Source organism: Cannabis sativa, chromosome 5 (genome assembly GCF_029168945.1).
Source record: "Cannabis sativa cultivar Pink pepper isolate KNU-18-1 chromosome 5, ASM2916894v1, whole genome shotgun sequence".
Lineage (NCBI taxonomy): Eukaryota > Viridiplantae > Streptophyta > Magnoliopsida > Rosales > Cannabaceae > Cannabis > Cannabis sativa.
The window spans coordinates 48,665,908-48,691,902 of NC_083605.1; the positions used below are offsets into that span (position 1 = coordinate 48,665,908).

General features: G+C 30.8%; 1 protein-coding gene across 1 annotated transcript; it reads right to left on the reverse strand.

Moving 5' to 3' along the window:
- Positions 1–17,132: 17,132 nt before the first annotated feature.
- Positions 17,133–23,322, reverse strand: LOC115716271 (beta-adaptin-like protein B). The gene is made up of 15 exons (XM_030645032.2): positions 23,049–23,322; positions 22,269–22,466; positions 21,989–22,102; positions 21,613–21,863; positions 21,246–21,381; positions 20,968–21,147; positions 20,734–20,826; positions 20,409–20,620; positions 20,216–20,279; positions 19,938–20,117; positions 19,503–19,595; positions 18,612–19,042; positions 18,249–18,438; positions 17,957–18,160; positions 17,133–17,639 (listed from the first exon to the last, which is right to left on the reverse strand). Exons 1-15 carry the CDS (start codon positions 23,133–23,135, stop codon positions 17,340–17,342), a joined length of 2,733 nt encoding a protein of 910 aa, XP_030500892.1. The 5' UTR covers positions 23,136–23,322; the 3' UTR covers positions 17,133–17,339.
- Positions 23,323–25,995: the final 2,673 nt, after the last annotated feature.

Sequence of the window (25,995 nt, forward strand, 5' to 3'; positions counted from 1 at the left end):
CCTAAGGGTACTATAGCAGATCACAACCCACCTATAGCAATCTGGATAGTAATTCCCACGGTATAAATACAACTAAAAGGGGAGTAGGTCGTTACTCGCTATCACAAGAGGGCCAAACCTCTATAACAAATCTTATTGTCTATTACTTTTCATTCTAATTTATGCAAATACCTGGCAAGCATCATATATGTACGACCCTGCTGTCAGTTGATCACTTTTTTAGGTCAAAAGTTTGATGCTTTCATTGAGAGCGTGGATTTCATGATCTGATCAAATGCCATGGTGAACACAAGAAGGACTCATGTCACACCATCTGCATCTTCAGGTCTTCCTCAAGACCCATAGATCGCAGATCCAGGCACTCAGGTTCCAGTCACAACTGGAATCCCCATGAATATCGCAGATGTGGTGAATCCCGTCCCCACAACAGACGCTACAAGTCTGGCTACTACAGTTGGCCAAACTGATATGAGCACCCCAGTTAATCAAAATGGTAGGCCCACGCCTCCAAGAGTAGGCCCACCATTGGCGCCTCCCACTAAAGGAAGGACCCAGGGGCGATAACGCCCTGGAACAACAACTGGACCTCGACTCCAATTTTATGCTGGAGAGACAGGCCTGGGAGTGGGTGAGCCTCACCTACACCTAGGAGAAGACCTTGAGTTGGCCAGACTCAGGGAAGCTGAAGGTCGTGCAGGCCTAAATGAAGAACCATGCGCTGCTGATTACAATGCTTTCGCTCAGTAGAGATGCAAATTCCTAAGATAGATGGATGACTAGGAGGACATCCTTCCATCTCACCAAGCAAAATTAGATCGCCGCAACCGGGAGGCCAGCGATCTAATAAGACGGTTCAATCAGAGAACCGAAAGAAGAGGTCAGGATCTCTTTAGGGATCCACTTCAAGGAATACTATTGCCGAGTTCTTTAGGAACTAGGACTGATCTTCCCCTGCTAGAGGGAGGACAAACCTTTTGTCAAAGGTCAAACGGCGAGAACAACCAAATCTTAGCAACCAGCGGCATGGGGGTTCAGCCAGGGATCTCTAGCTCAATAGCACCCCACTGGCCAGCCAACCTCCAACAAGACCCATGGCCAGCCAGAGTACATCACTTTCTCCCCAAGGGGAGTGAGGTGCACAGAGGTCAATCTTTGACCGACGAGGACTAAGAGTGGGTGGAAACACCCAAAACAGTGATTCAAGAAGTGAAACCGGTCACTTTAGGCATCTAGATTGTAACACCCTAACGAGCATAGGCGTGTTAGCGTGATTTTAAACGTACTGTGCAGCTCGTTGCTAATCAACGAGGTTATTGAAAATCGTGAATAATTAAAATTTACTTATTTAATTAAAAACTTAAAGTATTACATATATAAAATTCTGGGATCCCGTTTACAAAATACTTTTTAAAAGTTTGTTATACACATAAACAAAAGTTTGTCACCCAGCGACTATACAGCAAAAGCCTCGATGTCTCAAAGATCGTACGCTCCAGGCCTAACCGCCCCGACATGTACAATCTTCACCTGCTCGTACTCACGGCTCTTCAGCTTTAGCCTTGCCCTTACCTACACATAAAGATAGCACTGTGAGTCGACAGACTCAGTAAGAAAAGCATAACATAAACATACAAATAACCCAGGTTATAACCTGGCGCCCATACACCTGATCATAACCCTAATCCCCGTGTCCCACACGGTACTGAGTCTAGAACGTTCATAAGACAATACTATCGACCATAATGTCAGCCTATACTCAATATGCTAGTCATACTCTAGCCATATTGATGTGACAGTATCGATCAGTATTTTAGTCAACATACATTTATCAGTAATTAGTACAACTCTATGTATACTATTACTGCTATCAATGTAATCTAACAGGCATAAACAACATGTACGCTAAACATGTAATAACATATGCATGACATTATACTAATCTTACCTCGATTCCGAATTCAGGTGTGCCGGTCAACCTGAGTGGAACAACTGCTTGGCGAATTATAGGCTCCTAAATCATATCGATAACAACACGCATAAGTGACTCGCTAAATCACAACCGGGACTTAGGTTTTAAACCAAAAACCTATCTACTGCAACTTAATATGGCAATACCCTAAACTAGCAGGGAACCAACCAACTAGAAACCTGAAACTGACGCGAAACGACAAGCTGAATTTTCGGGTTTCCCTGCTGCAAAATCCGGGTAACCGGTTTTACAAGCATTGTAAAATCGGATAGTCGGTTTTACCCAGAAAAACCAAAAAAATTTAAACCCTAATCAAATCGTTTCCAAACCCAACCAAACTTTCCAGACCTGCATGATACACCCCAATAAACATTTTCCAAGCAACAAAACAACTACCCATGCGTAGAATTGAAAAACATCATTAATGAGCCAAGCTTGAGTTCAAAAACTCAAAGCTTGCTCAATCTACATAACAGCTCCTAAAACCACCTCAAATCAACTCAAACATACATATTTTAACTTTAGAAACAACCTTCAAACAACAACAGCAACTAAAACTCTAATTCGTGCAAAACTATTTCCTTAAAATTCAAGAAAACAAGAGTAGGAGTTTAAAGAATTATACCTTGGCTTGAGATCATTATCAAATAGCTAAAAATTACTAGAATTACTGATAAGAATTCCCAACCCTAGCAGCCCTAGGAATTGAGAGAGAGAGAGAGAGAGAGAGAGAGAGAGAGAGAGAGAGAGAGAGAGAGAGAGAGAGAGAGAGAGAGAGAGAGAGAGAGAGAGAGAGAGAGAGAGAGAGAGAGAATGGCTTTCTTCCTTTTTTCCAAATTTCATTCTTTTGAATAAATGAGATAAAAACTTGTTTTATTATATATTTCAGCCAATTACTAATAAAAAATTAGATTATTACATTAACACAAAGTCCACTAAAGGACAAACTACAAATGGCTAAAAGACCCGACATTCCCAATGTCTAACTATATTGTCTTGCTATACTAAAAATACTAAGATGTGATTCTAATAGCCATACACCGCATTCCAATGTTGTCGGACACAAAATATGCAGAATCATGAAATTTTTATATGTGACACAAAAATGCATTCCGAATTCAAATAAATCATCATAAATAATTAATTCAATACTAATAAATGATTTTCATAATTAAACCCTAATTATCTGCTAATTTCCAAATTAAAACTATGCGGTCTTTACATAAATCCAACAAACTCTAGCAATTGTGTGATCTACCCCCAATCAACACACAACCAACACTAGTTGACCGTGGAGTCACGGGCGGCCAGACCCTGTCCAATGTAGGTCTGGCTAGCCAAGGAGGCATCATGGGTGGCTAGACCCTACCCTTTACAAGTCTGGCCAGCTATGGAGGAGGACTGGGCAGCCAGACCTTGACCAATGCAGGTCTAGCTGGCCAAGCACAGCAGCCAGGTATAGGCTTGGCTAGCCTAGGCCAACTCTTATACTTGGGAATGGTCGAACATGGTATACAGGGTCTAATTGATCTTCACCATACACTCTCCCAAGGTATGGCCAGTCAACCTTTATCTCTTCAGAATCTGCAGCCTCCCCAAGGAGGGTTAGCGTAACGCCCTAATCCATAGGAACGTCACGTGTGTGATTTTATAAAACTAGTTTAATACTAATATATTAATTAATCATTAAAAATTGTGAGGGTAATAAAAATTTGACTAAAATAAAACACTAAAAATGACATTATAACGGCTGTAAAAAGGAGTTCTAGGGATCCCTATTATAAAATATTTATCCAAAAGACGATATACAACAACAATTTAAAATACAGCAGACACAACTAGTCAAAAACAACTCTTGGAAACTCAACACGCAGGCAAGTGGGGTCAGTATGTACATTACTGGAGAAGACCGTCATCTCATGGCTGCTCTAACTTTGTATTGCCCTTACCTGCACCACAAAGCACCGGTGAGTCACATAGACTCAGCAAGAAAAGTGATAAAGAATGATACATTAAATAGCTAATTATATATTTCATTATCACAAAATGATTAAACTATAACATTCAATAGTAGGTAATATAACCAGTCATATGCATAGAAATAGATATGCTCATATATTTGCATTGTCTAATCAGTCAAGCCCATGTCATAATGCAACATCATATATAATATCATTGCACCACCTAATCAGGTGAGCCCGTGCCACAACTTGACACTAATATATCGCATCGTCTAATCAAACGATCCAGTACCTACGCCCGATACGTCGCCAGGAAAAAAACCTAACAATGGTTTCAATCTATGCCATAACCAGGCAATTTCATATCACTGACAATCGTACCTACGCCCGATACATTGCCAGGAATATTGCATCACCTAATCAGGTGAGCCCATATATTATGTCCATAGTATTATTACATTATCATTGCCTAATCAAAGAATCGATAATTTCAGAACCAGTCATGCCATGTGGTACATTATACTTTTCTTACCTCAAGATTCAATTCAGGTATGTTGGCCGACGTGCTTGGAGAACAATCGATAATCCCAGGCCCTATCTCATAACAATGATAAACCAATAAGTGTTTATCCCAAAATACTACTTAACACTCGCGTAAGACAATCTAGAGTTTTTTACCCACAGTATAAATACACTAAAATAAAACTTATATTTTGGCTCTAAAACATACACCATACATAAAATGTCTAAAACAGACACTCAGGGGAAAAGTTTTGTCCAACAAACAAAATTTGGCCTTCCCAAACTATTCCAAATGAGCAACCATTTTACACTAGAGTTTCCAAAACTTGAATTTTATATTTATCCTTTTTTTCTACACAATTAAATTTTTGAAACAGTTTGGAAACTCACTCCAAACTTAGCTTGACCAAAAACTTAAGAGAATCCATAATTAATAAACACTCCATGATTCTTTCTATTTAAAACTACAAGAAAGAACATAATTATTTACCTTAAATTCCTGAATCAAGCTTTAAGAGAAAACCTTCTTATAAACCTTTAGCTACCAAAACTATCAAGAAACCACTAGTGGTGGAATTGGGAGAAAAGAAAGATGTTGATGATGATATGGTGATGGCTCGACAAGGCTAGGAAAAAAAAAAGAGTGAATATAATGATAATGATCTTTTTGGTTTTTAATTTAGTTTTATATTCAAGTGAAGTAAAAACTAAAATAAAAGTCATGTGCCTATGTGTCAACAACTTAAAGAAAGAAATAATAAAACATATCTATACTAATTTAATCAATATAAATCTTTATTAATAACACTTATGTAACTTAATGTTACCCAGCTGACTAAAACACCCCTAAATCACTACATAAATTATAATTAATTCATAAGATAAAATAGCGATTCCACTAGTCAAGACCCCAAATAAATAATTTCCATAAAATTTACTATTTTGATTAGTCCCGCTAAATAATCACACGGGTAGCACTAATTCCAAATATGAGAGTGATACTTTTAGCTAATTTATCGAGTTTTCACTGTTGTCGGACCTCAAAGTATTTTATTTCCAATATAGCATACAATATACTCACATATTTTAATAAAATTTCCGTAATTAATAAATTATGCTTATTTATCTATTTATGGCAGATTTAAAATTTATGTTGAACTAAATTAGTAGAATCATAATCCCACTTATTACCTTATTAACTCATAATATAATTATAAACCCTAATTATTAACTATTAGGTTTATTGGGATATTACAGTTAGTCAACCATAATGGTATTTTTAAAAATTATTAAAAAAGATATGTATATTTTTTAAAATGTATTTTCTTTATTTGGGCCCCTAAAATGAGTGGGCCCTAGGCGCAGATCTAGCCCGCCTATGCCTAAGGCCGACCCTCATATATGTATATATATATATATCGATATATTAATAGATTCTTTAAAAATTAAGTCATGTTAAATTTTTGTTTTTTTTTTTTTAATATCTACTTAATTATTTAATTCTAATTGAATAAAACTATATTTGTATATATAATAAAAAAAAAAAACAAAACTTAGGTGCCGTTTGGTAACACTTCTGTTTTTTAATTTTTTAATCACAAATGAAAATAAAATTTTTGTTTTTAAAAAATTTATTTTTAAAAAATAAAAATGCGTTCTGTAACCACTTTTGTTTTTTAATTTTAAAAACAGAAAACAAAAGTGTGTTCTGTAAAATTCATTTTTATTTTTATTTTTTGATTTTATTTAAGTCGGGTCAAGATCCAGAGTTGGATTCGAGTTCGGGTCAGAAGTCGGGTTCATCACCAAGGCCGTGAGAAGGGGATTTGGGTCCGGGTCTGGTTGTAATCCAAAAGATTGATTAAGAAAAAAACTGTTTAAAAAAATATTGAAAGTGATTTTTTTTTGTTTTTAAAATTTTGATTTCTAATTATAAAATTGAAAAGTAAAAACAGTTTTATAGAACATGTTTTTGAAAAATATTTTCACTTTTCCACTTTTAAAAACAGAAAACTGATTAAAAAAATGTTACCAAACGGTACCTTAATAATTAAATATTTTATTAAGAACAATCTCAAAAAATACAACCTATTTTGTTAAATATCTATTTCATAAGATTCAAATTTTGATATATTGAACATTCATAAAACAAATTGGATTGATGATCGATGAATCAAAAAATAAAATCAATTTTATTTTTCATAATTTACAACTAGGAAACAAACCGCGCTTCGTGTGGTTATTTTTTATTTAGTGATAATTAAGTTATATAACGATCTTAGAATAATTTTAGATTGCTACATCACTGTCTCACTTTTTCATTTTAAAAATTAAAATTGATAAATAAAATTATTTAAATATTATATTTTGATCAATATATGTCTAAAAAAATATTTTCAAGATTGTATTTGATCAAAATATTAAAATTATTTATAAGTAAAATTTATATTTATTGAAAAAATTGTGTTTTAAATAAAAAATTTAACTATTTTGAATCCTAATTTTTAGCCCTTATTCTTTTAGAGTCTTTATTTTATACATATATATATATACTAGCAAAAAACTACGTGCGAGGCACATATACTAAATTAATTATGCTAGTTTTTTTTATGTTATTTGAAAGTGATACAATTAAAAATTAAAGAAAAAATATTATTAATTATTAGGTGAGATTATTATTATGTGTATCTAAATATTATATTTTATAATGTTGTCAATTAAAAGTGAATACCGAATGCAATATATTAGTGTTTAAGAAAGCTTGATGATTTAAATATGTTCTTAAGTTAATCCAAAAATAAATTAAAAATTGATGTTCCAATACTTAAAGAAACATTACTTAAATGGAAGTAAGATAAAAAGAAAATTAAAAATCAATCTCTAAATTATTGATAATTGAAGATGGCATTTGTCTAAAAATTGTAGATAAGAAAACTAATGATAGTCATTGGTGGATTTCAATCTTCATTTGCTTCGATAGAGACAATAGTGTAATTTTTATATTTTGCACTTTTCATTCTAGCCGGGTCCGCATATATCTGGATTGTCCATTTTTTCGTTGATAAATTGAATATGGTAGTGTCGACAAAAAGTGAAAACCATGTTTAACAAAAAGTGATAGTATTCTATAACAAAATACTATTAAATTATTTTAAAATACTATATTTTATTAAAATAAAACTCTATGCGAACAAAATTTCATATTTATCTTTACTCAGAAAGAAAAAAAATTGATAAAAAAAGGAAAAAAAAATGAAAAGTTTCTATTATTATCTCCACTGCCTTTCTAGATGTGAATAATGGTCTCTTCTTTCTTCTATATCCTTCTTTATTTTTTGTATATTGTGTTTGCAACATATATGTAAATTATTACGTAACTTTAAAAAACTTTGCTCCTGGAAACTAATGCATATGTCGAGCACTTAGAATCATTTATTAGCTGTCAACTTTGTTGGGTTTTTTTCGCCATTGATGCTTGGTTTTGTGAACTTTGATAAAAGTCACGCTTCTTTTTTATTATTATTATTACTTATATATTTTGTTATTAAGTTGTGAAGAAGAAAAAAGAGAAGTGCGGATTGAAATATTATGTGTGATCCCATGGGAATGTCCAAATTGTAATAGGAAAAGGAATACAATAAATAATTAAAGAAAACCTAATCGTAGATGTACAACAGCAAAAACCCAATCGTATTTTTTTTTGGATTTAATGGGATTTATTTTATTTATTTTATTATATATAAATGAAAAGTGACCCATGAATTTCTCATAAACCATTTTATTTTTAATAATAAACCATTTTATGTTTAATATAAATAAAAAGTAAATACCGAATGTAGTATATTAGTGTTTAAAAAAGCTTGATAATTTAAATATGTTCTTAAGTTAATCTAAAAATAAACTAAAAATTGATGTTCAAATACTTAAGGAAACACAATGTGTGTAAGATAAAAAAAAAATTAAAAATTAATCTCTAAATTGTTGATAATTGAAGATAACATATAATCCATTAATTGGACACCAGTACACGAAAATATTTTTTCCTGTGAAAAAAGAAATAATTAGAAAATTAATTTTCTTTTTTCTTAAGATAAAACGAAATTAGGGTAAGTAATTTTTTTTTCTTTTGATATTATTTTTATAATATTTTTTAAGATCATCAAAAAAAAAATTTAAAAATATCAGTGTATATTTTTGTAAAGGATAATTTTATGATTTTTTTGACTCATGTGGACCCAACGCGCATGGATAATCGCTTTTTTTTTTTTTGTTATTTCATATTAGAGAATGTGAAAAAAAAGCTATATATTATTTCAAAAAAAAAAAAACTATATATTATATTTATTAACTATCATTTCGAAGATAGAAAAGAAAAAGAAGGACTGTATATGAATATACTGCATAGTAAAACACATTAAGCTAATTAAACGTATTCTTCATAAGATCAAATTTTTAACATAATCCAAATATAGAATATAACAACATGTTTTTTGATGTGAAGGTTAAACATAACAGATGGCATAGTTTAGTCTCCGTATAACACAACAACGATGTGAGCTCATTAATTTTGATAGAAACAATGCAGATTTGAAAAGATTCAATAAGGAGACAAAAATCCCAAAATGTTAGAAAATAAAAAATTAATCTTAAAAATTGGGGGATGATTTACGAATAAAAAGAAGACCCAATTGGATCAGAACCTGAAATTGGGGGACGATTTTTTTGAATTTCTCACCGCGAATTTGCGTGAGATCCTCCATTTTTCGCAGATTCACTCATCCATCTAGACGGCAATAAGAATTTACTTGCTCTGTTCATTGAATAGTGGGAGTGGACTGCCAATACAATACAATACAATTATTTTTCCACGTTCTTACGCTCCCTTTTGCTTTTGAGAGTATTTTTTTCTTCACTATCAAGTCAATCCTGGATTTGAGTACATTCAAATTTTATCTTCATTGCATGTACGCTGTTTCTGTTTCTGCTTTGAAAGGGAATTGCAGAGCATACATTTTAGTCTTGTTGCTATTTGTCAACTCTATAGCTCAAGAAATATTAGGCATATTTGGTTGTTGGAGGGGTTGGATTCAAGAATAAAAGACTTGAGATTCCAAGAAATGTACATCCCCAAGTAGCTGCCTTGATTGAGATTTGTTGGGCCAAGTAAAATGATTGAAGCAATTCTTGCACCGTCTAGACGTAAAAATTGCCTATCTTTTTCTCTATTGATTATACTGATGTTGGTTTAATGCAGCGAGTTGTGTCAACGGCCTTCATTCTCGTATATCATGGAAGCTTTACAGCATCTGATAATCATTTTTTCACGGTGATCAGATGACATAAAAGTTTCACGAATTACCTATTGTACTTTACCAGTAAGAGTTAGGTTTTTTTTTCTTCTTTACTAATATATAATTCGTTCTTTTCCTGATCTCTCTCAACAAACTAATTGTATATGCGGTTTAAGGTTTAATTTATTTTATATATATATTTTTAATTTCTAGAGTTATAGTTGTGATTATATAGAGTTGAAATATGCTAAATATCAGTTCAAATATTAATAGGATTTGTTTTATTATTGTTTTATTATATATAAATAATATTTTATTATTTTATTAAATAAAAATAAAAAGTCAACCCATGAATTTCTCATAAACCAAGAATTTCAGTTATATAGGCACACTTTATATAGAATAGATATATATATATAAAAAAAATAGAGGAAGCTAAAATTTTGGCCATATATTTTTGCTAAAGATAACAAAAAATTAAAATTCTATTCAGACCCTTTATATTTTAAAACTCTTAACTGTAATATTCGTTTGGACCATTTATTATTAAAAATTAAGATTTTTAAAAATTAAAAAATAAGAATATATATCAGCAATGGAGCTTAGTCTACCCAACTCAACTATTTTTAACTATAAATTTATTCGAACTATCTTTAATGAAGTCAGTTATAGACCAATGCCTAATTCCTTTTTTTTCTAGTAGTGGGAAAAAAAATAAAATAGATAAAAATAATAATTTTTTGTTTAATAATATTCATCTATAAGATCATGATAGATAAAAAATGATGAATGAGAGTGGAAAAAAAATAGTGTAAAAGTATTAATTGATGAATTTTTTTTTGGCCGAATATATTCACAATTAGTAGTTATACCCATGGCATAGATATTTATTTTAAAATTATATATGAAATTTTTTTCAATAACTTAATATTTATAACATTTAATATAATAAAAAATAGAAAATAATTAAAAAAAGAGAGAAAATAGATAAATAGGATTTAACAATTTGTCTACCACGTCTAGTAATAAATTATACAATTTTATTTATTTAAAAAAAAATAAATGAAACTTAAATTCAAAATATTCATTAAAAAAATGAAGAGAATAGATAAATTATTCTCTTTTTTTAGTTAATAAAAATAAATTTGAAAAATTAGGAGAGAAAAAAAATGGAGTTCTTTGGACATATTTTAGATTTTATAAAAAAATGATGGGAGTTAGCTTTAGTTGTAAATAAATACTCATAATTATGTTCTTTTTTAAAAAATAAATAATAAATAATTAAACATCATATGTTTAAACTCATTCATTTCCATTAAAAAAATTTATCTCTATTTAAGAATGAACATTGAAAAATTAGAATGAAATTTGTGTACATGTAACATATAAAATATAAAATGGACAAATAATTCTGTTTTTATTATTTGAGTCTGCTATTAGGAAACTATCCTTGCACCAATTAATTTTTAAATTCATATTAGTATTATACAATATTATAATAATATAAAATTTATGATAGTAGATAATAAAAAACAATTAAGATTTAAAAAACAGAAAAGATATCTCATTAGTAAATCAAAATGCACCAAACTCCTTAATTTTTCTTTAATTTGCAACTTGTAGAAAAAAAAAAAAACAAAAACTAATGTATCTTAGTTTGATACAAATATAAAAGAATTAATAATTTTTTAAGAAATGGGGTTAGAATTATAAGGAGTTCATTCATTAATTAATTTTAATGCATCGTATTTATGTGTTGAAGCTAATTTAATTTTTCTATTAGTCTTATCTTTTGACATGGTTCTTTAGTCTTGTCTTTTGACATGGTTTTTTAGTCTTTTCCTTTTAGTTTTTTCTGGTTCGAGTCTTGTCTTTTGGCATGGGTTGTCTAGCTCAGAATCATCATGGTGTTATGGTAGAAGCATTCAAGAAGGGGAAGATTGGATGTGTTCAACCCGAAATTACTGAGATAATAGGCATTAAAGCATTAACTTGGATTGCAACTCATTGGTGGGATAGAGTCATGTTGGAAACAGATAGCTTGGTGTGTGTCCAAGCGATTCAGAGCGGTATTTTATGCCTTCACAATTTGTGTTTTGTAAAATGATCTGTAAATAAGTTGACTCATTGCTTGGCAAGAGACTCTTGTTTCTCTACAGGTCGTGTGCTCAACTTGGAGGTATGTTCCTCTGAAGTGTGTTCTATTGTTTTAAACGAATTTATTAATTAATAGAGCTTATGTTTTTTATTCAAAAAAATAAAAATAAAAGAAAAATCATAACAAAGACCAAAACGTAAGTTTAAAAAACTAATAAATAAAGTATTATTGTTTTAGAGTTATTATGTTTGTAAAAAAATAAAATAAAAAAAAATAAAAAATGAGTGAATAAATATATTTTATATATTAATTAATATTATGAAAATAATAAAAAATTAAAGAAAATAGAGAATTAAGGAGAGAACATATAATACTCGTTAGAGAGATCTTAGAGTGTCAAATCACCGCCTTATACTTCTCCTTTATATAGATATATAGATTTGAGTATGCTATTAGGAAACATCCTTGCACCGATTAATTCTAAAATTCATATTAGTATTATACAATATCATAATAATATAAAATCTATGATAGTAGATAATAAAAAACAATTAAGATTTAAAAAAACAGAAAAGATATCTCATTAGTATATCAAAATGCACCAAACTCCTAAATTTTTCTTTAATTTGCAACTTGTAGAAAAAACTAATGTATCTTAGTTTGATATAAATATAAAAGAATTAATAATTTTTTAAAAAATAATTTAAAAAAAAAGACCAAAACGTAAATTTAAAAAGCTAATAAATAAAATATTATTGATTTAGAGTTATTATTTTTTAAAAAAATAAAATTAAAAAAATAAAAAATGAATGAATTAAAGAGTGAATAATTTTTTTTATATATTAATTAATATTATGAAACTAATAAAAATTAAAGAAAATAGAGAATTAAAGAGAGAACATATAATACTTGATCTTAAAGTGCTACATCACCGACTCATACTTTTTTTTTTATATATAGATACTAGTAAACATCCCGCGCTTCGCGATGGATATATAAATTATATATAAAAAAAATAAATTGTACATTTTAATTAATAATAATTACTTAATAAAATTATATTAAAATTTTAACTTTACTTTTAAAAAAGTTGTGACATAAATACTTAAAATATTAAATTTATTGCTAATAAACACTGAAATTCGAAATATAGTAACATAAATCCTCATTTATGGTTTAATTTTTATTTTGATGTGTGTTTTAAATTTCGGGTTCGAATTTTATTGTGTGTGTTTTTAATGTTTGAGTTTTAGTATTTTACTGGGGTTCTAATGTTTGAGTTTGTATTTTTGAGATCTGTTTTTATTTATTTATTTTATAGATTTGGAGAACTTGAAATTTGATGTTGTTTCTATTGATTATTAGGATTGAAAGTTTGATTTTTCATACAGGAATTAAAATTTGTCTTTTCGTTTCATTGATTGAAAAACATTAGTAGAAAGTTTATGGAATGAGAATTTTGAATATATGAAAATAGAATTGAAAAATAGCATTTGAATCGAGAATCAAAGTTTATTGTTAATCCCCTTACAAAAAAAAAATTATTATTAATCTGTAAAGATAATATGGCTGGAAGAAGATGGAAAAATTAATTTTATTTTATTTAATATGTATATAATGTTTATTTTTTGAATAATATGAATTTATTTTAATTATTTTTTCTAAGAGAATTATTAGTTTGACCAATATTATATTTACATGTGACACTTTATGGATCAATTAACAGAACGATAAATTTAGTAATAAGTTTAGAAATTTGAGAATATCAATAGGAACTACAATAATGACATCAATTTTATATGTGTGGAATATAAAAATAATGCATTATGAAATAAATTTGATTCATATCTCACACATGTTTTTTTTATACATAATCTCACACCTGATTTTTTTTGTTCAATTCATAATATATTTTTTCTATATAAAAAAAAAACATTTTCCCTATATTTTGCAAAGTAAAAAAAAACTTTACACACATATATATAGTTATGGATACATATATATATAAATAATTGAATAATTATTTAATTTAATTATTATGTGTTTTTTTAAAATAATTAACATAAAACAAATATTTTTATAGAAAATTTATTAAAATAATAGTAAAATATTAATTTGTAAATTTATACTTTAATTAAATATTAAAAATTGAGAGAATTTAGGAGAAAAAAGAAAAATAGCTTTGGAGAGATTTTAGACAGCCACATCACCGCCTGATACTTTTTCTTTATATAGATAGATATATAAATTGATTAATATTGATTTATTAAAATAATAGTAAAATATTAAAAAATATAATAATAATAATAATAATAATAATAATAATAATAATAATAATAAACGTGTGACATAGGTATTATAATATATATTGTTTTTTTTTAAAAAAAAAATTAATTAATTTATGTTAGATATTTTTATGAAAAATTTATTAAAATAATATTAAAATATTAATTTATAGATTTATACTCTAATAAAATATTAAAAAATGAGAGAATTAAAGAGAGAAGAGAAAAATAGTTTTAGAGAGATTTTAAAGTGCCACATCACCGTCTCATACTTCTCTTTTATCTATTCTATATAAAATGTGGCTATATAACAGATTTCTTGGTTTATGAGAAATTATTGGGCGACTTTTTTTTTTTAAATAAAAAAATAATAAATTATTAGATGTTGCCACGTAAAGGGTCAGCATCTATGTAGTTAGTTAAACCTAAATATAATTAATCCACCTTGCAATTAATAATAAATTTGTTCATATTATTTATTTTTTATTAAAAATTATTTTCAAATTTTGATATTTAGAATTAGTTAAATTTTAAATATTATTTTAAATTAAATTTGAATGTTTTGATAGTTTAACCAAATGAGCATTTTCATTGATTCCGAAAAATAAATTTAGGACGAATAATAATTTTTTTTTAATTACTATTACAAAGTATAATAGTAATTTTTGTTTTTATTTAAATCACTATTATGCTTTCAAATTTAATGATTATCACTACATTGAATATTATTAATTTTAAAATTATGATATTAAAAAAAAACTAAAAACTAAAATAAAATTAACATACGTGACTTGGCATGTAACATCTATCTAGTATATATATATATAGACTAGTAAAAAGCTACGTGCGAGGCACGTATACTAAATTTTATGCTAGTTTTTTTTCTATGTTATTTGAAAGTGATACAATTAAAAATTAAAAAAAATATATTATTAGTTATTAGGTGAGATTATTATTATGTATATAGGAAGAAATCATAAATTAATTAATCTTATAATCTTAACTTTAATCAAATAGGGTTCTAGATATATGAACAATAAATAATCACGTAAAAATAAAAAATAGTTATTTGAATAAAGAATTTAATATACACAGTTATATATATGAATCTCATAAATAAAAAAATAATTATTCAATATATGAACAATAATTTGTCACGCTATATGTTTCCCAATAAAGAAATCCACCTCCTCATAGTCAAAAATAAATAATACATGTAATACAGATCTTTGTAAAAGAGTACCTAAAAGAAACAAAACTTCAGTTACCATAATCGGAAAAGGTTTAAGTGAACTAAATAATGACTAAGAAAATCTAAATTACAAAATGAAAATAACATGTCTATATGAGTATGATTTTTTTGCTATATGAGCATGATTGATCTAAGAGAAAATAGATAAACTTATAAACATATAAATATACTTAATATTAATTTTGACAAAGAAACAATTCAATTATAAACAATTCTAAATATCAGCTTAACAATTAAAACACACTAATTACTCATTAAATAACCATAATGTATACGTCATGATAATTTTATTTTATTTGATATCAAATGATAGAGATTATTGAGGTTTTCAGCCATGGAAAACACACTATGATCAAAAAGTAATGCTCATTAATTGTATATTTCAAAGAAACCCAAATTTTTATGAATGTCCTTAATAAGATATAAACAATAAAGTTATAAATTAAAAAAAAAAGTAGCAAAATTTCAGTTAATATAAGAAATAGAACAAATTGAAGATTTATACAATACTGGAATTTGAACTCTTAGAAGCCATTAGCGAATGGGCGAAACTCGTTAGATCCCCTAGTAGAACACTACCTTAATGGTCTGAACACAAAAATTGTAGAAATCAAAATATGAATAAATTAGCATCATCAACAAAAAGAAAAATTAAAGGGAAAAGACTTAATAATTACGTGACAAATAATTATTAATTGAATTAAAAAGTTAAGATTATAAGATTAATTCAAATTATTTTTCATATATTGATTAAGGATTATTCAATATATGAACAATAATTTGAATTAATCTTATAATCTTAACTTTAATCAAATAGGGTTCATAAATAATCAAATAGGGTTAGAAATACGGTAATTAAATAAAATCTAGAACCCTATTTTTTTTGTTGGATTTAATGGGATTTATTTTATTATATATAAATAAAAAGTGACCCATGAATTTCTCATAAACTATTTTATTTTCAATAATAAACCATAGGGTTAGAAATACGGTAATTAAAGAAAATCTAGAACCCTAAATTTTAAATATTATTTTAAATTAAATTTGAATGTTTTGATAGTTTAACCAGATGAGCATTTTCATTAATTTCGAAGATAAATTTAGGACGAATAATAATTTTTTTTAATTACTATTACAAAGTATAATAATAATTTTTGTTTTTATTTAAATCACTATTTTGCTTTCAAATTTCAATGATTATCACTACATTGAATATTATTAATTTTAAAATTATGATATAAAAAAAATTAAAAATTAAAATAAAATTAACAGAACTTGGCACGTAACATTTATCTAGTAAATAAAAAGTGACCCATGAATTTTTCATAAACCATTTTATTTTTAATAATAAAATCTTATTTTTAATATAAATAAAAAGTCACCCATGAATTTCTCAAAAATCAAGAATTCTGTTATATAGACACACTTTATATAAAAAAGAATAGATATAAATTGTTTGGGTTTGGATTTTGGTTGCCACCCCTATATTCTTGTTTCTTAATATTTAAAAAATTTATTGTTAATATTATTTTTATTTAAAAGTATAGTAAAAATAATTACTTTTTGTAACAAAAAAATTTACCTTAAAAATATCAAAATCTGAAATAGTTTAAGTACAACAGTTTGTTACCTAGAGCAAAATTTTGAAATAAAAATAAATACAATTAAGTATTACACGCTCTTCATCCACAAACTTTACCATCAACAGCTAGTCATTCTTCTTCCAAGAGTTTGGAAGAGAGAAAAAAGAAAAAGACAAGAAAACATAAAATTTGACATATAATCCAAGCAATCGAATCATATTAGGCTCAGTTTAAATGTTTAAAGTAGATTAGAAGTGGCAAAGCAGGTGAGGTACAAAGAATAACATAAAAACACTGGGCGGTACAACCAAAACTTGAATAACCAGGACAGATTTTACAAAAGCAACTTAAAGAAAAAAGGAACAAAAATATACAAAATCAAACCCTCAGGAGAGCCTCAATGGATTCAAAGAAAAGTGGTGCCATTTCAGGGTTTGGAGTCTTGATTGCAGACTTCACTCCGGGGTTCCCGACGACTGTGGTGAGTTCGATCAAGAAAGGTACTCCTTGAGGGAGTTTAGCAGAGAAGTAGAAAACATCCTGGTTTGCATGCTTGCGTTTTGCAATAAAGAACATGTTCGAAGCAGCTAGCTGGTCTAGAGTTGCTTCGACAGAGCTAATCACCGCGTTAGGGAAGTCCCTTGAGACCTCGTTTGAGTCCGGAAGGGATCTCCATGTCTGAAATTGGGACAGGAATTATTACATCCAAAAGACTTAATTTTTGAATATCTGAATCTCAGTATATGCAACAGGTCACAAATCAAAACTATAAGGTAATACAAAGTTCAATGGGTAACATCTTCTAATTTTAGACCTTTCAAGACTTGTCCCCAAACTAATGTCAAATAACAAAAGTGGCTTAATTTCAAATAGCTTTTGACACATTTACATTGAAACATGCTTAGCAAGAACAACTTAGCAAGGAATGGCATGACGTATTCACCAAATACATAGCAAATAAATAACATAAAACAGGGTAGCAATATAATTTTTACCTCGAGAAAGTTTGCACGCTCCATTCTCCCTTCCTCGGTGAAGAATACATGCAATTGGATTTTATCATTGAAATACCACACAGGTTGTTGACTGTTTTTCACAGCAACCTGAAGAAGTGAGCTTGGGGGACCTTGAGACATATTTTGGAAAACAACCATTGGCAAAAGAGTTCTCACAGATGACCCAGGTTGCAATGGGGGAACCTAACAGAACACAAGGTACAGTGTAAAACTAAAGTCGAGGGATGAAAAAAAAAAAAGAAAATAACACAAACAGTGCCTTAATTATTACCTGCAAGGGTCCAGCAGCAGCAAGACCAAAAGTATTTTTGTTGAACTGAATCATGAAGCCATCAAGAGGAGTCTGTGTATTGTTCTCAAACAATAAATTGTAAAATATTTGACCATCCCTTCGGGTCAGTTGAGCACTGATCTGCAAACCTTGACCTGTTGATGCAGGCAGTACAACAGGTAATGGAGGGCTGCAATTAACAAAAGAAAATCCAGTAAGCCACATCTAACAAATCAATCTCAGTTGTCAAACCAAACACGTCTTCTGACAAGCACAATGGATTTTAAAAAATTATCTTATGATTCATGCTCAACTTATGAGAAACCACCAATAATCAGAGCTCATATTTTCCACTGCACTTACCCAGCAGGAGAAGCAGGCTCATCAACAGGGACAATGGCACTATTATCTAGGCCCATTAGATCACCAAGCAAATCTGGTACTGGAGCAGCTGCAGGTGTTGGCTGAGTTTGTGCAGCTGGTATAGGACTCGATTGTCTTGCTGTAGCATATGGAACATTTCCAGAGCTAGTTGGTGGAGATGCAGCAGCAGCACTATCAGTAACGTGAGCAGGAGATTCAGAATATCCTGCTTCGCTTCCTTCGGCATATTCATCATCTTCGGTTCTTGGGATTGTGGTCTTCACGCGTGTTACAAATGCTTCTGGTGGTTTATGATACACGGAAGATAATGTAGCAATGTTGGCAAGGAGTTCATCGAGGAGAGTTGGTTCAAGCTGGTTTGAATCATCAGTAATCACTGGCTTCTCTGCTAACACAACATCCTTTGCAGCCTGTCACAAAAAAGTTGCTCCATAAGACATAACAAAAATGGTATCCCTGAAATCTACTGTTGCATGTACTCACAACACAAGACCCGTATACAACCTATCTATCAAGCGATCTGACCAACCATCCTTAACATGAACAAAAAAATTTCCAACAAATAAAAATTCCAGAACGGCACAGGGTGAGATATAAGTTGCAGCCTTATAGACTGGGTCCAACAACAAAAGAAAAATTAAAATTTTGTTAAGTTCCATCATCAAATCATGTCAAAGCCACCCCGAAATATATGACGAATATGGCATATACATGAACCTCCACTACTGACTGTTACCAAGACATACTATCTGGAGAGAAATCAGAAGCAACAAAGCTACTCCTTTCCCAGTAAAGTGATCATACAAAGAGCAAAATGAAATTAATATCGGAGGAGAAAGAAGAGATAAGCATGTTTTTGCTAAACCACACCTCAGGGTCAGTTGATAAGAGACGCCAATATATGTACGCGCGATCCCGTAAATCAGGGTTATCTGTCTCTACAGTTGCATTATTCAAGACAACCTGCAAACATAAATCAGTATAAATAAAAGATGTATTTTTTTAAAAAAAAAAAAATCTAAAATAATTATCAAAGCTCATGTTACAAAGATAGATTCTCAATAAGCTCTCTTTTATTAATTACCAGAAACCAAATTACAACAGAAAAACCAAAATTCTGTGAAGCTCTACTGCTATAGTAATAATGACCAGTTCAGAACATTTTCTTAGAATTTCTACATGTCCTTTGAAATCTAAAGCAGCTCTATGCCCAATATTTTTATGCTGCTACTATGAGATATGTCTGTATTCTTATAACTTATAAAAAGGGAGGGATCATTTCGTGTCAATAATGCAAAAGCTGACCTGTATCATCTGTTGAGGACCTTCAGTTGGCTTCTTGAGAAAAAGTTTGACAGTTGCAGTCAGCAATTGCAACTGGACTTGTGCAGGCTCTTCAGGGAAACTCTCCAAAAAGCTCTCAAGCAGCTCATCAGCATTATCAATTCTTTCCGCATATTCACCAATTATCCAAATCATTGATGCCTAAAAGGACGTCAACAGTGATATGAAGACATAATGAGTAGACAATGAAGGTATTAAGATGTGGGCCTATTCAATAACAACGGAAGCAAAATGAGTACCTTAGCTTCAGGTTCATCTAAGGTGTCTAAACTCTCACATAGTGTTGCAATGATGGATTCGTAGCTGCAAGGGAATAGAGATAAAACAAAATTTTTAAAGGAGATTTAATAATAATAATAATAATAATAATAAATAAAATAAATTAATAAAAAACCCACATCATTATCACATATCATAAATAGTATAACTTACGTATTTGGATATCTCCTAAAGATGTCTTTGATGACAATAATAGCCTCTTGAACCACATAATTGACTTTAATCTTAATCAATTCAAGTAGAACACTGATGCAACGCTCAGCTGCTCTTTCTAATTTGATGGCACAACGGCCAATAGCACGAACTGCCTTTCTAACAAAATCTACATCAACTTCAGTAGCATACTCTTTAAACTCTAATAAAACCTACAGAATCATCATGAAAAAAAAAGGCAGTATTGAATGAAACTGAATATTAAATCATTGCCAGTAAATAAGTTTAATCACAACTCTTCTACTACAACAGATACTTAAAATACCTGATCAATATTTCGGTCAGATGCAAGCTTTATCATGATTTCTAATTTTTCCATCTTCACATAAATTGGATCATTGTACTTGCAGAAGAACACCTGTCAAAAAACTAACTAATTAGATACAATATCTTCCTGCAACAACACAACAAATTCAAGCACATGTGGTATTTTTATGCATAAAATACAATTTTAGATATTGAAATGACAAGTTACAAACATAAGACTGATAAAATTCACCTTAATTTCATGGGCAAGGATTGTGGGCCGTCTTTGTACTATAAGGTTGATGTTCCGCAATGCAACATATTGTATTTCAGGTTCAGCAGAGAGTAATGTCACAAGTGGAGGAGCCATCTTCTTACAAAGATTCCGAACCACATCTGTACTAGTTATAAGTTCCATTTGTTGCAGTATCATCTGCAAGGTAAAAGGTAGGGAAAGACTGTTACGATACTGTATGTTGACAGAATAACAGCAACAAAGTGACAACCCTAAACAATCAACCAAGGAATCACCTTCACAGCAGAAAGTACGACCGCACAGTTGGCATGTTGCAGTCTAGGTGTAACTCTCTCAACAATGTTCTCAGCTTCACGGGCATCTGCTGCCTTATATCTAGAAAGGGCATCCAGTATAAAAACTTGACCCCACCTGCGACAATTATCATTTCAAGTTAAACAAAAAAACAATAAATAAATAAAGCAATCTCAAAGGAATGACACTAACAGCAGGCATTGGATGCAAACTCAAACACAAAAATAATATCAAAAGCTTAATACACCCACACAAAAGGCCTATTGATTCTGTGATATTACAGGTATTTCCGATGAAAAATAAATTAATAAACATATACAAGTAACAAAGGAGAGAAACAAAACTCACTCCGTGCATTCATTTAAAGCAGTAAGCAGCTTTGAGAGAGTGTGACTAGTGATCTCAAAAATTGGTCTATTACTGTTCTCTTGAATTTCAGCAAGAGCAGCCACAGCATTTGCTACAACCATTGGGTTGTTGTCAGATATCAAATCCTTGAGAGAATCAAGAAAACCTCTATCCTCAACCAGCTCAGCATTTATGTCATATAGTTTGGCAACACATATGGCTGCTGTCTTGCGAACATAAGGATCATCATCCTGTCAAGAAATGAAATTAATCAGTACCAAAAACGAGCTGCAAGAAAAAGGAAACGCTGGCAAAATGACTAATATACTAAAAATAAAATAAAAAGTGCCAAATCCCAAAATTTAATATGTTATACCTTAAGACACCTCTGAAGGGGATCACAAAGGTACTCTGTAATTTTGTCAACACGAATGCACCCCATAGTGCGAACAGCCAAAGCACGAATTAAAGGATTTGGGTCCTGTGAATCCTGCAGAAATGACGGGGTGGTATCAAGTAAAGATTGACAAAATCATTATAGTTATATATAGAAGAAATGGCAAGGAAACCTCTTCTGTCAGTCCTTGTAACCCTTCCACCCCCGTACATTGTCAGTATCAATATGTAGAAGACAGAAAGTTTATTGAAGGCTTTACCTTAACAAAAGTATTCACTGCAAGTATTGCCAAGTCAGGCTGACTCTTTGCGTAATTTATGAGATACAGATAAACAAGCTTCTTCAACTCCAAATTTTCAGTTTGCATACAATTCACTACATCAGTGAAAAGTGATGAAACATCCTTCCCTACTGTCATAGCAGCAATCACTTTCTTGACAGCATCTTTTCTCTTATCCTACATGACACATAAAACAATAATAATACTATGATTTCGGGAACAAAAACGAAATAAACCCACTACAGGAAATATCGAATTACTAGTCCCAGTAAAGTTTACATGATAGAACGTTAATATTTATTTTAATATACTTTCAAGGGAATTATCTTCAAAAAAGCTAATAGATCCCAACGATACACATCACAATTTCACAGTAACTCAAGCAACCAGCAATGTCTTCTTCGCCGCTAAACTAAATAATTTTTTTTTTGAACAAAGACTAAATAAAAATTTTGGTCGCAATGAATTCCCCCAACAAAAAAAAGCACAAATTTTCTTTCCCAATTTCCCATAGTTTCCCAGAAAACAAACAAACACAGATCGTTGACACAAACTACACAACAACCCCAATCCAGAAACGATATTACGCAAATGAAGCACAATCCCAATGGTGTCGATAATCAAATTAAGAAGCGAATCCACAGATCTACGACCAAATCCCGCAGAGAAATCAGGATAAGATAATAGCAACTCAAAAACTAAGTGATACAGATCAGAGATCCACATATAATATACAGATATATATAGAGAGAAAGAGACCTTGTACTGAGAATTGAGCTCCTCTTTAAGCTCGGGGATTTCTCCCTTCTTGGTGGTGGAGAAGTACTTGGAATCGTGGCCGCTCATTGCTGAGGATTGATCTTCTTCGTCTTCTTGTTCACCTCGTCTGAGAGAGTCTTTCGAGTCGAAAATGAAAAATATTTGCAGAGAAGCCGAACCCAAACTCGAAGCCAACAAATAAACCGTAGTGCCCGAACCGGTACTGGTTGACTAGTATGACCCGGTTTTCCTATTTACCTAAAACTAACCGCTCTTCCCAAATTTTTGAACTATTTAAATTTTGACCCTATTATTTAATGTTTATCATATAGAATTACAGTGTCAAATTGTCAATGCCTAATAATCTATTCTCAATTTATTTTATTTTTGAGGAATTATTTCATATACTATTTTTTAACTTTGTAAGAACTCTAAAAACCAGAGTAATGGAACAGAGAGAAAAGGAAAGAGAGAAACAAGGAAAAAGATGAAAGATGAATGAGAATGCTCAATCTCAACAGATTGGCTTTTACTGATATTTATACTGAATGTACAAGTACAGAGTTTGTTACAACAGAAAAATAAGAAAGAAAGAAAGACTAACTAACATTCTGTTATTAACAATACCAACCGATTTTAGCTTAACTAAACTAACTGTTACATTATTTCAACAGCCCCGCTCAAGTTATACTGGTGTAAACCATGTTGTAACTTGTCATTTAAGTACAAAAAAGGAGTAACAGAGAGAGGTTTGGTAAATAAGTCAGCTAACTGGTTGGATGAATCAACATAGCGAACATCTAGCTGATTGGCAATGACTTTATCACGAACAAAGTGCAGGTCAACTTCGATGTGTTTTGTTCGAGCGTGGAAAACAGGGTTGGATGCTAAGGAACCAGCTCCAAGATTGTCACACCACAGTATGGGGCAGGTTGCTGTTTGTAGACCAAGTTCTGTGAGTAAGGATTGAATCCAAACTATTTCAGTTGTGGCTAAGGCAAGGGCTCTATATTCGGACTCGGTACTCGATCGAGAAACTACAGTTTACTTCTTTGAACACCAATTGATCAGATTACCTCCCAGAAAAATACAATACCCCGAGGTGGACTTCCTGTCATCATAACATCCAGCCCAATCAGCATCGGTGAACCCTTGTATATCAAGTGTGGGACTCGGTTTGAAGGTGAGACCAGTATCGAGAGTGCCTGAAAGATACCTGAGAATTTGTTTGCAGGCACTCCAATGTTAAATGGTAGGAGCTTGCTGGTATTGACTCAGTTTATTGACAGCAAATGTGATGTCTGGCCGAGTCATTGTTAGATATTGTAAGGCCCCAAGAACACTTCTGTATTGAGTTGGGTTGGTCATAGGTGTTCCCACATGTTGGGAGAACTTTGTAGTGGAGCACATGGGGGTTGATTGAAACTTGGAGTCCATCATTTGAGTTGAATTCAGCAAGTCTTTGGTGTATTTTTGCTGTGTGAGGTGCAGATTAGTGTCATCTCTTGTGACTTCGAAACCTAGAAAGTAACTTACTAAACCAAGTACTTTCAAGGCATATTCGGACTACAGCATGGAGATGACAGATTGTATTTGATTTGAATCTTCACCAGTAATGAGGATGTCATCCACATATATGAGAAGTAGGACAAGTTTCCCATGAGTTCTTCTTAAAAACAAGCTGCTGTCAGATTTGCTATTGGTAAAACCCCATTGTTTAAGGGAATTTTTGAGGTTGTCATACCAGGCTCTAGGGGCCTATTTGAGGCCATAGATAGCTTTGTGAAGCTTGCAGACATAGTTAGGATGTTGTTCATGTTGCGTTTTATGCCCTAAATAAAACTCATTTCATATAATCAGATTTACTTATTAATAAAGATCAGAAATAACATTCTATGTTGCATGGTTCACATGATTTATTTCATGATTATATGTGTATATAATGTATGAATTCTTTTTAAGTCCAGAACATATGAGTGTTAGCCCAAGATATGTTTCCAAGAGGGGGGGTGAATTGGAAATTTAAACTAATTTCGGAAAATTAAAACTTTTAACACAAAATTATGCAATTAGTCAATTAATCAAGTAAAAGCAAGTAGTATGGCAAGCAATATATTAAGACAAATAATTAAACTTGTAAAGTAAAGAGTTTAAGGATTAGAAAATGCAAACTCTCGATTTTTACAAGGTTCGGTAGAACTATGCCACCTACGTCCTTGGTCTTCAAAGCTATGGACCTAGCTTTGAGTTCCAATATCGAGCCAAGTTAACGGGCTTGACTAACCCTTACAACCGGGAAATTTTCACCAAGGTATTTCCAAACCTCTTACAATAGTTTCGCACCCCCGAGGACTATTAACCTCTTTCTCGGATTGTTAAAGTGCCAATCTCACTATTTCCGGGTTGTTTACAAAACCGGTGCCAACCTCACCTCAATCACAATATGGAAATGTGTTTGATATACAAGCTAAAATCACTCTAGAAATATGATGATACAATGGAAACCTAGAGTGAAAAGCAAGCACACTTAAGATGAATAAAATCAAATTTTGGCTCAAAGTGTGTGAAATGTGTTGGTTTGGATTTCAAACTTAGAAGCTCCTTAATCTCACTTAGATAGGTTAGATATATGTAATAAATGCTCAACCAACCTATTTTTTGAAAGAAAAATCGAGTTTATATAGTGTTTGATGAAAAACTAGCCGTTTATAGCCGTTAGCACGTTTCCCGAGGTGGGGTCAGCCATGAACCGGAAGTCCGGATGGGAACCGGAATTCCGGATCGATTGCAACCGGAATTCCGGTTGCCATCCGGAATTCCGGATGACCGACCCGTGGCAAAAGTGCCATTTTTCGGGACTTAAACGCGCATAACTTCTTACTCGATTATCCGATTTCGTAAATTCCAACTTTGTTCTCTTAGTTAAACAAAATGTGATTTAGAAATT

Bases quoted from the DNA above. Each gene is read 5' to 3' on its own strand.
- LOC115716271 (XM_030645032.2), bottom strand. From the start codon at position 23,135: ATGAGCGGCCACGATTCCAAGTACTTCTCCACCACCAAGAAGGGAGAA. The intron at 22,467-23,048 runs GTCTCTTTCTCT...TGTGTCATGTAG, and splicing joins AGCTCAATTCTCAGTACAAG to GATAAGAGAAAAGATGCTGT. The intron at 22,103-22,268 runs GTAAAGCCTTCA...TCATTTCTGCAG, and splicing joins CAGTGAATACTTTTGTTAAG to GATTCACAGGACCCAAATCC.